The sequence below is a fragment of the Polypterus senegalus genome, chromosome 17 (genome assembly GCF_016835505.1).
Source record: "Polypterus senegalus isolate Bchr_013 chromosome 17, ASM1683550v1, whole genome shotgun sequence".
NCBI lineage: Eukaryota > Metazoa > Chordata > Cladistia > Polypteriformes > Polypteridae > Polypterus > Polypterus senegalus.
The window spans coordinates 90,399,218-90,414,701 of NC_053170.1; the positions used below are offsets into that span (position 1 = coordinate 90,399,218).

General features: G+C 41.4%; 1 protein-coding gene across 2 annotated transcripts in view; it reads right to left on the bottom strand.

Annotated features, from left to right (window-relative positions):
- Window positions 1-9,833: 9,833 nt before the first annotated feature.
- The window catches only part of LOC120517611, a 28,121-nt gene continuing 22,470 nt past the window's right edge, over window positions 9,834-15,484 (bottom strand). For both annotated transcript variants that reach the window (XM_039740024.1, XM_039740023.1), the window contains exons 3-4: window positions 13,427-13,551; window positions 9,834-10,492 (exon numbers count right to left, since the gene is read on the bottom strand). In XM_039740024.1, the coding sequence (XP_039595958.1) occupies window positions 10,397-10,492; window positions 13,427-13,551 (221 nt within the window). In that variant the 3' untranslated portion in view covers window positions 9,834-10,396. The remainder of the gene's footprint in view (window positions 10,493-13,426; window positions 13,552-15,484) is intronic.

Consider the following 15,484-nt stretch of genomic DNA (forward strand, 5'->3'; position numbering starts at 1 on the left):
AATCCCGTCTCCGTATTCCATCGATGACATCACTTCCGGCTTCTCTTTATGACGTCACTTCTGGCTCTGCCATGATGATGTCACATTTGGCCTGCCATAATAATGTCACTTTCAGTCCTCAATGATGACATCACTTCCGTCCTTCTGCATTTGATGTCATTTCCTGCCACCATTTTGTTATAAAAACCTCAATGTAATCAGTCCTCATGTGTCAAATGCTATTATTTTGATCCATTTTTGCCATTTCATTTCATTTTTGTCCAAGGACATTATACAGGGTCATTCCACAAACTGTTTTTGAGACTTTTTGAGTTGTTATTTCTATCACACGGGCGGCACGGTGGCGCAGTGGGTAGTGCTGCTGCCTCACAGTTAGGAGACCCGGGTTCACTTCCCGGGTACTCAGTGCATGTTCTCCCCATGTTCCTCTGGGTAATCCGGTTTCCTCCCACTGTCCAAAGACATGTAGGTTAGGTGCATTGGCATTGGTGATCCTAATATGTGCTGTGGGTGTGTGTGTGTGTGTGTGCGCCCTGTGGTGAGTTTGTTTCCAGCCTTGTGCCCTGGGTTGGCTGGGATTGGCTCCAGCAGACCCTCGTGACCGTGTAGTTAGGATATAGAGGGTTGGGTGATGGATGGATTTCTACCACACTAGGCTGGCCACTTCTGGACAGATTTACCAGTGTTCCAAGGTTTCTCGATTTGGAGATGAAGGCACACTCAGTGGTTTTGCTGGAATCCCAAGATTTTAGAGAATGCTTTGTAACTGTTTGCCAACTGATATATTTCAGTCATTTATTTTTTTTTTTAGGTCTTCTGAAATTAAGTTTGATTAATGCATTGTGTGCTGTTTGTTTGGACCTGGTAGCCATCTTCATGTTGCTGGAAAAGTTCTGTTGAAGTGACGTTTAAATGTCACATGGATGGCAGCAATCAAACCTGCATGTGTCTGGTCTAATTTAATCCATTATTTAAACTTGGCTCATTGGTTGATTGAGCAACTAAGGGGATAATTACTTTTTTCTCATGAATGAGAAACTGAAACATTTTAAAAACTGTGTATAGTGTGTTACTCAGGTTGTCTTTTGTATTATACTAAATTTGTCTTGAGATCAGAAACAGTTAAGTGTTACAAATAAGCACAGATAGAGGAAATCAGGGCAAAAACTTTTTTCACAGCCTGGTGTTTTCTGAGATAATGTGAGCTAGGATGTTGTTTTGTCACTTTTTCTCTTAGACCAGCACAAATGTCTTTTTTAAACTACCGTTGAACATCACATAGGAGGAAGTGAAGAAATAAACCGTTACTGAGGTGTTGGCTGTTTCTTGCAAAGCCTTCAAAACTCAATTTATTGTATTAATCTGCTGAAAAATCCACTGTGTGACTTTCAGACTTGAAGAAAGGTAAAGAAAAATAAAATGACTCAAAACATTTATCACAAAAATAAAACAAGAACTTGAAAACTGTTTGCAGGGTTTTTGAAAAAAAGTGCTTCAGAAATGAATTTAAAAAAAGATAAATGTGAAGAGTCAGGAAGTGGTAAAAACAGCGAGTTTGGGTTATTTTTTGCATTTTTGCTTTTTTTATTTTGACATGTAAGCTGAGTGTGCCCAGTGCTGCATGAGGGTCCTGTCCACATTCATTTTCTCTTTTCTGCCCAGTGCTCCCCATATAGGCTCTGGCTTGCCAAGACCCAAAAATTAGATTATATGGTTCAAGGATTAGGTGGATGGTTTTTTGATCATTTGGCATTTTAAGAGCTAATTGTTGCCCCATATTCAAGTGGCCTAGAGGTAAAGAGACAAAGGGAGACACAGCTAGTTAACTGTTAGTTTAGCTGCTTTCAATCTGACCAGGATCAGATAGATAGATAGATAGATAGATAGATAGATAGATAGATAGATAGATAGATAGATAGATAGATAGATACTTTATTAATCCCAAGGGGAAATTCCCATACTCCAGATGCAGCATACTGATAAAGAACAATATTAAATGAAAGAGTGATAACAATGCAGGTATAACAGACAATAACTTTGTATCATGTTAACGTTTACCCCCCTGGGTGGAACTGAAGAGTCGCATAATGTGGGGTCTCCTCAGTCTGTCAGTGGAGCAGGATGGTGACAGCAGTCTGTCGCTGAAGCTGCTCCTCTGTCTGGAGTTCAGTGGATTCTCCATGAATGACAGGAGTCTGCTCAGTGCCTGTCGCTCTGTCACGGATGTCAAACTGTTCAGCTCCGTGCCTACAATAGAGCCTGCCTTCCTCACCAGTTTGTCCAGGCGTGAGGCGTCCTTCTTCTTTATGCTGCCTCCCCAGCACACCACCGCGTAGAAGAGGGCACTCGCAACAACCGTCTGGTAGAACATCTGAAGCATCTTATTGCACTGTCATTCAGCATGCGCTGCGTGAAGTTTTACTTCCTCAAACGCGGCAGCCTCTCATCCAATACAGGATACCTTGTTTTGAATTTAGCTTCTAAGTCCGGAAACAAAAAGAGGAACTGCAGCTTTAGTTCGGTTGTCTGGATTTTCAAGGTCGGAGTGTGTTGCCATTAACTCTTAAATTCAGTGTGCCCATTCATCTACTGTCTCATCTTTTTTCTGTTTGGCAGCCGAGATAAGAGACCAGTCTCTGCCTTTCTTATACTTGTCCTTAATATTATTTTAACATGTTCCCATTGCGTAATAAAGGGACCTTCATCCCGGCCCCGAGGAAACGCCTCGTTCCACTGCCACAAGTTTCCGTTATGCTGTCCATGATTGACAGTGTCCCATGTGGTGCCAAGCTTTCTCCACAGCACCTGAGTCTATTATGCGGCATTAGGCTTATACATATCATACAGCTGCTGTAATTGTTCTATGAATTTTTTAAACACACCGATGACTTTGGGATCAGGCAATTCGGACACAACGTCCTTCAGCTCTTGAATGTCCCAGTTACGATGTATCATTACAGTAGTGGGGTTATTAGCTCCTGCAGGTTGCATTGAATCATGTCAGGGGGTTCTGGGATCTCAATCAGGGGGCATTCAAATAAGGGGTCTGTGGGTTTGGGGGACTTTAAGGGGAATTGAAAGATGGTGTTTTGATTAGGGGGCTGAAGGAATAGGGTTTGACTTCTAGTGCGTTGTGAAATGGAGGTTCTAGGACCGTGAAACCCACCCGCTGCACCCATTACGTTACTTTTGTCATTCCCCGGATCAGTGTGTAATGAGGGATCATAATGATATTCTTCAAAGAAACCAGACCCCAAGGGATCATCTTTTAATTCTGGTGCGGTGGGCACTGGAGGTGGTGGAGGAGAAGGTGGGGGCTGTGGATGTGGATGGTGTAGGAAAGGTGGAGGAACAAGTATGGGATATAACAGGTTTTTTTTTTTTTTCTCGCTCCTCTTCCGCTTCTCATTCGATTGCGGTCCCGAATCTGCTTGCACTTTCTGTAAAGCTATAAATAACTTATAAATAACTATTTTTTTTTTTTTCCTTCTAGTTTAACTTTCTGCAGCCAATAATTAATTTCTGTACTGCCTTTAAATTACGATCTTTAATAACCAACTCCCATCTGTCATACATAACACAGACCTTTGTTACAACATCCTCGTACATTTCTACATACAACATCCTTGTGCATTTCTACATAATATTTTTCTAATTTCCTGAATTTCACTTATGCCTCCTGTCCTTCCAGTGGCCATCTCCCCTCACTTTGCTTATTCCACTTTTTGCATGCCTTGTTAAAATCTAATCCTGTCTTCTTTTCAATGAGTTTCTAGGGGACCCTTTTTTTTTTTTTTTTTTCCACCAGTATGTGGAGCCTGGTGATCATCCAAAAATAAACCTTCTAACATTAAGGACTTCGAACCCTCGGGGTGCCGATTGGCAGGCTTGCTGTTATATGTTCCCATTTTTTCCCTTGCTTTTTCCTCCCGATTGCTGTGACAGATTTATTCCCTCTTGTCGTGTCCTATTCTCACTTCTGTCTTCAATGAACTACTAGTTTTTTTGAGTGTGCCACTCACCCGTTACTAGTGTTCCCCTTAATATTCCCAGAAGTGGAATACCGAAGCTTTTCCTACGTTACTGTCACAGTGCTCGGCGAAAGCAAGTATTTATTTCAACGTACTTGTTTCTTATTCCCTTGTTTTATTAAACTGTTATTCCTCTATTCTATGCTCTATCCTCTGTCCAATAGATTTGTCCGGGTTTATGGGTGTGCCACGCACCGGATCCCGTCCTAAATCCCCCTTTTTATAATTCCCAGAGGATAGTGTTCTATACTATCTTTCCCAACAGCAGTGACTTAAAACAAGGTTTTCCTTTTCCGTTTACTATTCCCAGTCACTTTTTATATTCCACAGCAAGCTCGCCTGCAGCCTATCTTTTACGGAAACCCCCGACGGTACTTACCCCAGCCTGGGTGTTAGTCAGCTCTGTCAGGAAATCCTTCTCAGTCACCGTGGTTGTACCAGAAGGAGACCGGGGACTCCTCACGCAGGAGCTGTCTCAGAACATGGCAGTCCTAACATTTATCGGAGCTGCTTACTCTGCTGCCGGTGTACACTGTAGCGGCAGTCTGCTTCAAGAAGACAGATCGCTGAGGTCTTCCCGCTCGAGGAGTCAGCCGGCCGTCTCCTGCCCCACGTTGGGCGCCAGAAAATTGTGGACACTTTTTCTATAGTGTCGTTTCTTGTGACTGAAGACAGAGAGAAATAATTAAAGTTAGTAAAAAATCTTTTATTAATACACACCAGGCAAGGGTAAGATGACAGAGAAGCACAGTCCTAGGACACCTGTCCTTCATCTGCCCCGAGGGGTCGGTGTCCCAAATCTTTTATAGGGCAAAGCTTTGTCTTATGACTTTAGTTGCACAAGAATTTCAAAGCATTACATCTTTACAACAATTTGCTTGGATCAGCATTTACAACATTTTTAAAGTTCATCAGTTGGTCACTTGTGGCTTTTTGTCTGTTAGGAAAAACAGGAAGTTGCACTTGTCATGTGCACTTATAGACAAAACAGGGCCTGCGTGACTTTTGTCACGTACCCCAGATTGATCAATACTGATCAACTTTTTATTATTTTTCCACACCATGTTGTGAAATCCTGCCGTAATAAAACACCATAAGGCAGCAAGCCACCAAAAAACCCCCCACAAAAAGGTCAGACTAACCCTATTGTTGGTCTGGGCCCAAATAATAGGCCTCATCCCAGGCAGACTCACACCTACACAAATGGCTATCTGTCTGGCCTACACAAGCCCAAAGTGGAGCTAAGGCTTATAGAAAATTGTATTCTTAAAATTGGTAATCTCTGTGTATTAGAAAAGTATTGTAAGCACATGAGAAAAGTAGACACTGTATTGTTTTAAGCATTAAGATGTAAGAGTTAAAATAAAGACTTATGCCTACATATTTTGTATTATTCTGTATGAGCCATAAACCATCAATAGTTTATTAAGCCAAAGTTTAGACGTGCAGGAGAGCTGGAGAATGATGGGACCCTCGCTTAGAGAGAGAGAACGTGAACTCGTTGGCTGTAAATTATAGTAGCAAGCAAGAACAGTCCTTATCAAATAGATAAGATAGACAGAGCGGGGTTTGAAACCCCCTTAAATAAGAATTATTGGTGGAATCAATTATAGGCAGGACTGTCCATCCATCCATCCATTATCCAACCCGCTATATCCTAACTACAGGGGTCTGCTTTAGCCAATCCCAGCCAACACAGGGCGCAAGGCAGGAAGAAACCCCGAGCAAGGCACACACCCACACACACTAGGGACAATTTAGAATCTCCAATGCACCTAACCTGCATGTCTTTGGACTGTGGGAGGAAACCCACGCAGACACAGGGAGAACATGCAAACCCCACGTCTCCTAACTGCGAGGCAGCAGCGCTACCACTGCGTCACCGTGGAAGCAGGACTAGAGCAATGGAATGCTAGGAATCAGATGAGGAAGAATAATGGCTTAAATGATAAGAATTGTAATAAAAGAAAAAGGTGCCCATTGCTGGAGGCTCATTGTACCATCTTAAGTAAGTCTGTATGCACGCCATACAATAAAGCTTAATTCTGCTGTCGGTTCTGAAGTCTTCGAGTGCCTTTCTTGGGGCTGAGAGTGCCCCTGCCATGTCAGCCTGCTTCAACAGGCTTTGGTATCATTGTAGGATGAGTAAGACTCACCACTCTTGTTACTGGATTGGTCAGCTCTTGCAGTTTAAGTTTAACTGACACACTGTTATACACACACACACACACACACACACACACACAGATCCTGTTCACACAAGTACGTATGAGTGATGCCAACACTGCCAGTCACTCTCTAGTACTCCACATAGGGACTCACTATCTTTAGCTTGAACAATGTACATGTGTGTCTGAATATGACCCAGACCCAAATGCTACTTTGCTCTTCCCTAAACACATGAAGGCTGATATACCCGTTGGTTATATGCTACTTACCAACCAACAATGTCTTTCTTCTAACACACTGTTTCACTGTCGGGGATACCAAAAAAAAGGCGCATGGGGAACCCTGAATGGTAAATACAGAGCAAGAAATCGCAAATATTTTTGCATTTATTCTCTTACCTGTTCTCAGCTGGTGATGTGGCTAGTATTATATATGATTAAACATATACAATAACAACACACAGTGTAATTTATACATACTTTATGCACGGTACTTTATAGATGTATCTACTTACATACATTTACAGTATATTGTAATGACAGACTTTAAGCAGGATTGAAAATTCTGACGCATCAAATGCATAACTTGCAATATTTATTAAAGACGATTCAAAGGGGTGTAACGTGCGACCGGGAGGCCTCCTCATTGGGAGGACCAGGGGAGCAAGTCTGGCCAGAGTGTTACCTCCCTCTGGACACTAGGTGGCAACCCCCCTGTGCTGCAGTGGTGCCTTGGACTCCCGCAGGGCTTCATGGGAATTGGAGTTTTGGTGCAGCCCTGTTGGGATCCGTAGGAGCCGCCAGGGGGTGCTGCAGCAGGAGCTACTGAGCCCTTATTGGGCAGTTCTACCGCCACCACCCAGAAGTGCTGCCGGAAATGAGTAATCAAGCACCTGGAGCACTTCCGGGGGTCTTATAAAAGGAGCCAGCAGCCACTACTTGGGGAGCCAGAGTCGGGAGGAGGAGGACGAAGCGGAGTGGAAAGGAGAAGAGAACGAGAAACAGAAAAGAGAAGAAAGTACTGTGTATGTGCTGTGCTTTGGACAAAAGTGTTCCCAAGGCACGATACAAACTCCGAGGTGATCGAGCTTTTTCAGTTGCAGCCGCAAAACTCTGGAACGATTTGCCGTTAGGCAGGCTCCTTCGCTAGCTGCCTTTAAATCCTATTTAAAAACATATTTTTACTCTCTGGCTTTTAACCCAGTATGATATGTTGGCTATCTGTATACTTTTTATTAAGAATCTCTTCAGTTCTTATGTGTTTATGTGTTTCTGTTTCATTTACCCTTTGGTTTTGTGTGTCTGATATGCTGGGTTTTTATTGTACAGCACTTTGGTCAGTCTTGATGTTTTTTTTTTAAAGTGCTTTATAAATAAATAAATAAATAAATAAATAAATAAATAAATAAAATAAAATGTGTGTGCCTTGAACTTGTGTCCCATGCAAATCTGTGATGGGTTCAGGTGGCAGTGCCAGCCTGGTGGGCCACAGGGGATTGTGAAAAGACTCGAAAAGGAGGCAAAAACAGTTTTGCCTAAAAGGCAAAAATAAAAAGTAATCAAATCCAAGAAAACAGAATCCATCAACAGTAGATATGCAAAAGCAGGAGTTAAAAACCAAGGAAATCCAAACAACAAAACCATTAATCAAACCAATGGAATCCAAAAAGAGTAATGATATTGCTATAATAATACATTAAAAATAATATTCTTTTATTTATATAGCAATCCTACTGGGGTCAGTACCCAACCTGCATAATTAGGTGGCCACCTCTACATCCCAGAGGCAGGGCACATAACAAAAAAAAAACCACTAAGTATAAAAAAAGCAAAATTAATGAGTTCCGTAACAGTAAAAAACATAATAGTACATAAATACAAAGAGAAAACAAATCCAAAAACAGATGGGAACTTATTAAAAGAGCAACAATTCTTAAATAAACAAGACCACTCTGGCTGAACCACAACAGCCCAGTAATAGACTGCTGCCCTGTCAAGGATTAATTCCTGCTTTTCACTCAGAGCTGCCAGGATTGGAGCTGACCCCTGCGATTCCAAACTGGACTAAACAAGTTCAAAACTGATGGATATTTTTTTGTTTTTCCAGGTAGACACCAGGAGATTGCAGATTCCATACAGACCGTGACTTTCCCTGTTTGTCATTGCACCAGGGAATGGAGGTGTTGCATTTTATCTGGACATACAAGTAAGAATATCACTGTAGTCTTTATACACAACAATATTAATGCTACTACAACAAGTGCTGACATTTGAACCCAGGACTTGAGAACTTCTGAGACTAAGCCTAAATGGCAGCCTGAAATGGCATTTCAAAAGTATCCGGTTTAGCTTGTGCACACTATCAGTATACAGATGTTTACTTACGTTGCATCACTCCACATTTGAAAGGAAATGCCAAGCAAGACCAAAATTTAGAAATTGATGTTTATTGTATCAAACAAAACTCAGAGGAACACAAAGTACGTAAAAAATGAAAACAAATCCAAAATCCCACTGCTTTTCTGCACAGTTACTTTCTCTTATAAGTGACGCGGTGGCTCACTTACTTCCTCACACCAAATTGCTGTCTTATCCACTCCTGTCTCTTTCTTTTGGCTCTGGTGTTTCTTCTTTCCAGTAGTGAGCCTTTACTCCAACTCTGCTTATCATCTCTAGACTCCGTAAAGCCACATTTCCAACCAAGCCTTAGATAGCATTTCTTTGGCTGCAAGGCTACAGGGTTAAGCTCCCGCATTATCCCATGCACCTCTAAGGGTAGCCCCTGATAGGGCAATGTGGTGCTACTCCGCTAAGTCATGGACCATGTGCTGTTCCTTTAGTAGACAGGCAGAAGATAAAAGCCTTCTGTTGGTTATCCATGACCTTAACCATGAAATCAGCAGGCTGTTTGCTGCATCCCCACCTAGGGATCCTGTGCCGCTTCTTGTCAATCAAGAGCTCATGTGCTCTCTGACCAGCCTTCCATGACCTCTCCTCATTTTCCAAGAGAAAGGTTAGAAATACCCAGAACTTGCTATCCTGTCCTTTTATCATTTCTTTCTCTTTCTGGTATCCATGGAAATCTACTGCAGTGCCTTCTTAACAGTCCTTGGCTTCCCAGACAGCCATGCAGTGGTGCCAGAATGGGCCACTCATTCTTTTAGGACTTTAATTTGTCCTTTGACTTTCATGTAGCAGTTACACTGTAAAACACCTATTAATCTACACTTACCACATAAGAGACAGTTACGCGAGAACATGTTTTGAATATACCACCGGTCCTGCACACTTAATTCAGAGATGTCCAGGTTTTTTAAGCCTGTCAACCTACACTATCTATCTATCTATCTATCTATCTATCTATCTATCTATCTATCTATCTATCTATCTATCTATCTATCTATCGATCTATCTATCTATCTATCTATCTATCTATCTATCTATCTATCTATCATATAGTGCCTTTCATATAATCTATCTATCTATCTATCTATCTATCTATCTATCTATCTATCTATCTATCTATCTATCATATAGTGCCTTTCACATCTATCTATCTATCTATCTATCTATCTATCTATCTATCTATCTATCTATCTATCTATCTATCATATAGTGCCTTTCATATAATCTATCTATCTATCTATCTATCTATCTATCTATCTATCTATCTATCTATCTATCTATCTATCTATCTATCTCACAGAGATACAGTATCTTAAGGCCTATTAACAGCTGCCTAATTATATATCCATTTAACATATAGAGCATATTTAATAGCTTAGCTTATTTTCATTTGTTACTCATAGCTCGTCATTCATGGTCAGAGTTGAATCAATTCTCTTCTTTGTCCTCCTCCCTCACTCTTCTTGTTGCTCAATATCAATCAAATTGTGCTCTATAATGTAAATTAACAACTGCAAGCAGTTGTTCAAGTAAAAATACAAACATATACTCGAGTAGAGAATACTTCAGTGTCTTGTATGTTCCAAGCCTCATCTTCCTTTCTTGATCCATCTCTTTTTTCATTGATTACATGAGAGTATTCCAAGTTGTCTGAAGAGGTGTGTGGTATGTTCTCACATCAGCGCACACATGTGTGTGGGCACGGGGACAGTTCTCACACTGGCAGCATTGGCAAGCACAAAAGTAATATGGGAGAGGAGTACCTATATAAACATCACTGGCTGTTACATATTACAAACTGAAATTTATTCTTTGCTGTTGTTGAGGCTTTTGGCCTTTCCTGGGTCTGTATTGTTTTGCCGCTTTTGGCTCAAATGTTTTCTGTTTCTAGAAAGAGAGAAAAGCAGCATTAATGATCAAAATGATTAAAGGAGCTCAAAATATCAAAGCATGAGGAACTGACATTTATATTTTGGAGACCCTGAACCTACGCTTTCAGCAAAGGTGTGTCATTCATTTCACTATGATTTTAAACAACTGACAAATTAAATGGTATTCACACACAAGTGGTATTTGCTATACATTTGCAGTCATTATCTGTCTATCTATCAACTGTATATACTCACATATAAGTCGGGTCTTGAAACCCAAAAAATCGATCATAAAATCAGAGCCCGATTTATACACTGTGGTATCCGGCTGGGGCTGGAGCCTAGCCGGGACGCCCAGGAGGACTGGAGGAGGGCTTGTGCCTCCTCCAGACCGCGAGGGGGCGTCTGCCCTGGTTATGTTGGGGGCCTCGGGTGAAGAGCTTGGAAGCCCAGCCCTGTAGGGACCCGTGGCCACCGCCAGGCGGCGCCCCAGTGCCTGAATATCTCGGGAGCCCAGCACGACAAGACGACAGGGGACACCCGGACGGCTTCCGGGTGCGCAGCCGGCACTTCCGCCACACTGGGGTGTGGCTACGGATGAATGCCGGGAAGCAGCTGGAGCCCATCCGGGTTCCTATTTAAGGGGCCGCTTCCCCCCAGTCATTGGCAGGAGTCGGGTGGCAGAGAGATGGAGCTGGAGAGAGGACTGGAGGCGGCCAGGAGAGAGAGGCATAAAGTTTGTGAGGGGAGTGCACGTGACTGTACATATTGTAAATATAATAAATGGGTGTGTTGGGTGAGAAACCGTTGTCCATCTGTCTGTGTCCGGGTCACCTTCCACAACGCCCATTCAAAAATCCAACAAGAAATGTTTTTATTTTTTTATTTATCTTCTTGCCTCCTCCAATCTCACACCAGTTTCTCAGATGCATCGAATTTTGTTGCAGCAGCGCAGTTAAAAATTTCTTTCGCTACTTTAACGACTTTTAATTTCAAACCAGCTTCATATTCTCTTCTGATCGAAAGCTCCATCGTAGATAAGGGATGCTCTTATGATAAAGGTGTATGAGTGTGTGAGATACAAAAAAACACAAAACAGTGCAAACGTCGCTTTGGAATAGTTCGGGTATTACTGTGTGGCCATGTAGGCACAATACATAGAAACAAAAGGCAGTGTGCTCCGTGGTTAATCTCTTAAATGGGAGCTAGCATATCATAATCTCTTGGACCAACAGCGTGAGTTTATCTGCATTCGACTTATATAACCGACATTATAAAATACCAGAAATTATACGATAAAATCAAGTTTTGACTTGTCCGCGGGAGAACTTATTTGTGAGTATATACGCTATCTATCTATCTATCTATCTATCTATCTATCTATCTATCTATCTATCTATCTATCTATCTATCTATCTATCTATCTATCTTATCCTGCCAACTATACTAAAATCTATCTCATATACAGTAATCCCTCGCTATATCGCGCTTCGACTTTCGCGGCTTGACTCCATCTTGGATTTTAAATGTAAGCATATCTAAATATATATCACAGATTTTTCGCTGGTTCGTGGATTTCTGCGGACAACGGGTCTTTTAATTTATGGTACTTGCTTCCTCAGTTTGTTTGCCCAGTTGATTTTATACAAGGGACGCTATTGGCGGATGGCTGAGAAGCTACCCAATCAGAGCACGTATTACGTATTAAATAAAACTCCTTAATGATATACGATATGCTTCCCTCGCGGTGCTTCGCACACTTAAAAGCTCTAACAGCAAATATTGATTTTTGATTGTTTGCTTTTCTCGGTCTCTCTCACTCTCTGTGACATTCTCTGCTCCTGACGGAGGGGGTGTGAGCAGAGGGGCTGTTTGCACAGAGGATACGGACGCTCCTCTAAAAAATGCTGAAAGACTACCTTCACATTGCTCCCTTCTTTGCGGCCGCTTTATCGTGGTGCTTCCACTTAAAAGCCCAACAGCACGTATTGATTTTTTGATTGTTTGCTTTTCTCTCTCTAACATTCTCTGCTCCTGACGCGCACTCCTTTGAAGAGAAGATCTGTTTGCATTCTTTTAATTGTGAGAAAGAACAGTCATCTCTGTCTTGTCATGGAGCACAGTTTAAACTTTTGACTAAAGGGTGTTATTTCATGTCTAGAGGGCTCTAATAATGTTAAAAAACATATTTAGAAGGTCATAAACAGGTTTTCTATGCTCTAACAGTGAAAGTATTAGATTTATAAATAAAGAATCCTACTTCGCGGAAATTCATTTATTGCTTTAGAGTCTGGAACAGATTAACTGCAATAATAGAGGGTTTACTGTAGTGCCTTTCATATTATTTTGTGTTTTATATTTGTTATTAATTTAGACCCCTTTGCAGATATCTTTTTAAATAAAGAGGCTTTTTCTGTTGATTAGTGTCAAAAAAAGCCAAATGAAATCCTTTGGGATTCAATGTTTTATGACAAGAAAATGTTAAAACTCTCAAGGGGCAGAATACATTTTATAGGCCTTGTACCTTTGTACGTAAATCCTGTTATTCCAATGCTTTGTTTCAGTTGACTGGAACTTGGCTCAGAACAAGGCATGAATCAATGGGGAATCAACTGAGACCTAATCACACACACACACACACACACACACACACACACACACACACACACACGCTCATTTCAGGTCAGTTTAGAGTCTGCAGCTAAACTACACTGGACATCTTGTGAGTGAGTGAGAGTGAGCCAGAGTGCTGGGAGAAAACACACAAAATTCATTTTACTATTTTGCAGAAAGTTCAAGAGAATAATAATTATTTTTTTTTACAGCCACTAGGTAGAGTTTCACTTTATTTCAAAATCCATAGCCACACAATAAAGAGATTGGGCAGAAGACAACCTTTTTTTTCCTTATCCATTAGTTATATAACGTTATTGGTACATAAAATCCTTACCCCAGTTATGTTCCACACACAAAAGCAGGCAGCCATGCAGATCACGATGACCACTACAGTTAGAATCAAAATCAGAACGATTTTCCTCGTCTGCTTGTCTGGAGGACAGTCTGGGAAAGTTTGCTCTGCGTGAAAAGGAAGTAAGTTTTGAAAAAGATTATTTAGATATTATTTTAGCCCATTTTTTTGTGTCATTTATTTAAAGCCAAGTTATCAGAGCATCCCATGGGCATCCTGTGACTGTTGCAGAGTGTGCAGCTGTTATTTTTGGGCTCCCAGGAAATTACAAAATTGGGAATGCAAGAAATAATGTCATCCGCTGCGCAGCCATGATTAAAAAGTTTTTATTGTTATTAAATCTAGTTTGTAAGTTGATGTGTGGGAGCACTCAGAAATAATTTACAAGTATTATAAGAACTTTTTGCAGCTGTCAGGTGGGATATTTCTTAGTATTCACGTGCATTGTGTTCCTTCATCTGTCTATTTTCTGAACCCACTGTTTTATTTTTACAGGATTGTATAACCAAGCTGGGGAGAGATACCAGTCCATCAGATGGCACAGGTTTGCTCAGCCCCAATATAAGTCACTCATTTATTTTTCCAACCAACTTTAATTTAAGGGTGTGATGCCCCATATGCACCACATACTGTGCAACGGTTCAACCATGGGGTGTCGAGTAGTTGTACCGCGGATAAACCAGGTGAGCGTGAGAGACACAGACAATACAGTACAAACAAAATTGACCATACATTACTAAAAGCAAGGTGATATCAAAATATCATTTTTTATCAAAAGTTGAAGTAAAGTGAGTTCTGTGAAAATCAGAGTAGTAAGTCCATCAAGATACCAATTCATGCGTATGAATAATTATAAAAAGTAAAACGTTCAAAAATCAAACAAAAATTCAGTGACTCTATTCCCATTCCCTTCTAGGCCGCTCGAAGGGACCACCAAGGACTTTCAAAACACAAAAATACAACAAACGTCCCTGTCCTTTTCCTGTCACCTTCTCTCAGGCAGCCCCAGGGAACAAAGAACGTCTTCCAAAGAAATCTCAAATAAAACAAATGTCCGTCTCCCCTTATTTACACCACTGCTCAATCTTGCGCAGTGTTTCTGAACTACTGGGTCACCGGCTGCCTCTGGTGGGTTGCAGGTTCCTAGTCTTTATAAGGGTAGTGGGCCGTGGCAGGTTGATATTACTGGGCAATACATTTCCGCTTCTGTCTCTGACATGCTTAATTCACCTAGGGGGAGTACGCCGTCTCTAAGGCGATCATTTTCGACTCACTAAAGGGGAGAGGGTGAGTCGTGTCGGTTCACTTACATGTAAAAAAGTGGGTTGTGACACCAAAACGTTTTAGAAACATTGCCATTGGAGATAAATAAATGTAAGTGCCCCCCAACCACCCACCCACCACCTCCATTCAGACTATTCGGGAGGACTGCAGTGCACCCTTCACTAACGACAGACTCTGCTGCAAGATGAAGGCAACTTCAGACAACAACAACAACAACAACATTTATTTCTATAGCACATTTTCATACAAACAGTAGCTCAAAGTGCTTTACATATTAAAGAATAGAAAAATGAAAGACATAATTATAAAAATAAATCAACATTAACATCGAATAAGAGTAAGGTTCAATGGCCAGGGGGACAGAAAAACAAAAACTCCAGACGGCTAGAGAAAAATAAAATCTGTAGGGATTCCAGACCATGAGACCGCCCAGTCCCCTCTGGGCATTCTACCTAACATAAATGAAACAGTCCTCTTTGGCTTTAGGATTCTCACGGAAGGGCTTGATGATGATGATGGTCACGTAGACTTCTTCCTTTTAATCCGTCCATGTTCCCTTTCTTACACCCATATCCCTCCCACCAATCCCGACAGACCCCCTCATCCTGGTTCCTCCAATTACCAAGCGCTTACCTCTCTATAGTCCGCTCTGTGTGCCATAACCCCAAAGAAAGCCTCCAAGTTCGTACCCATGCTAACACATGAGTGAGAAGCCTTGAACATACCAACTCGCCATTACCTGACTGCAAGTAATCA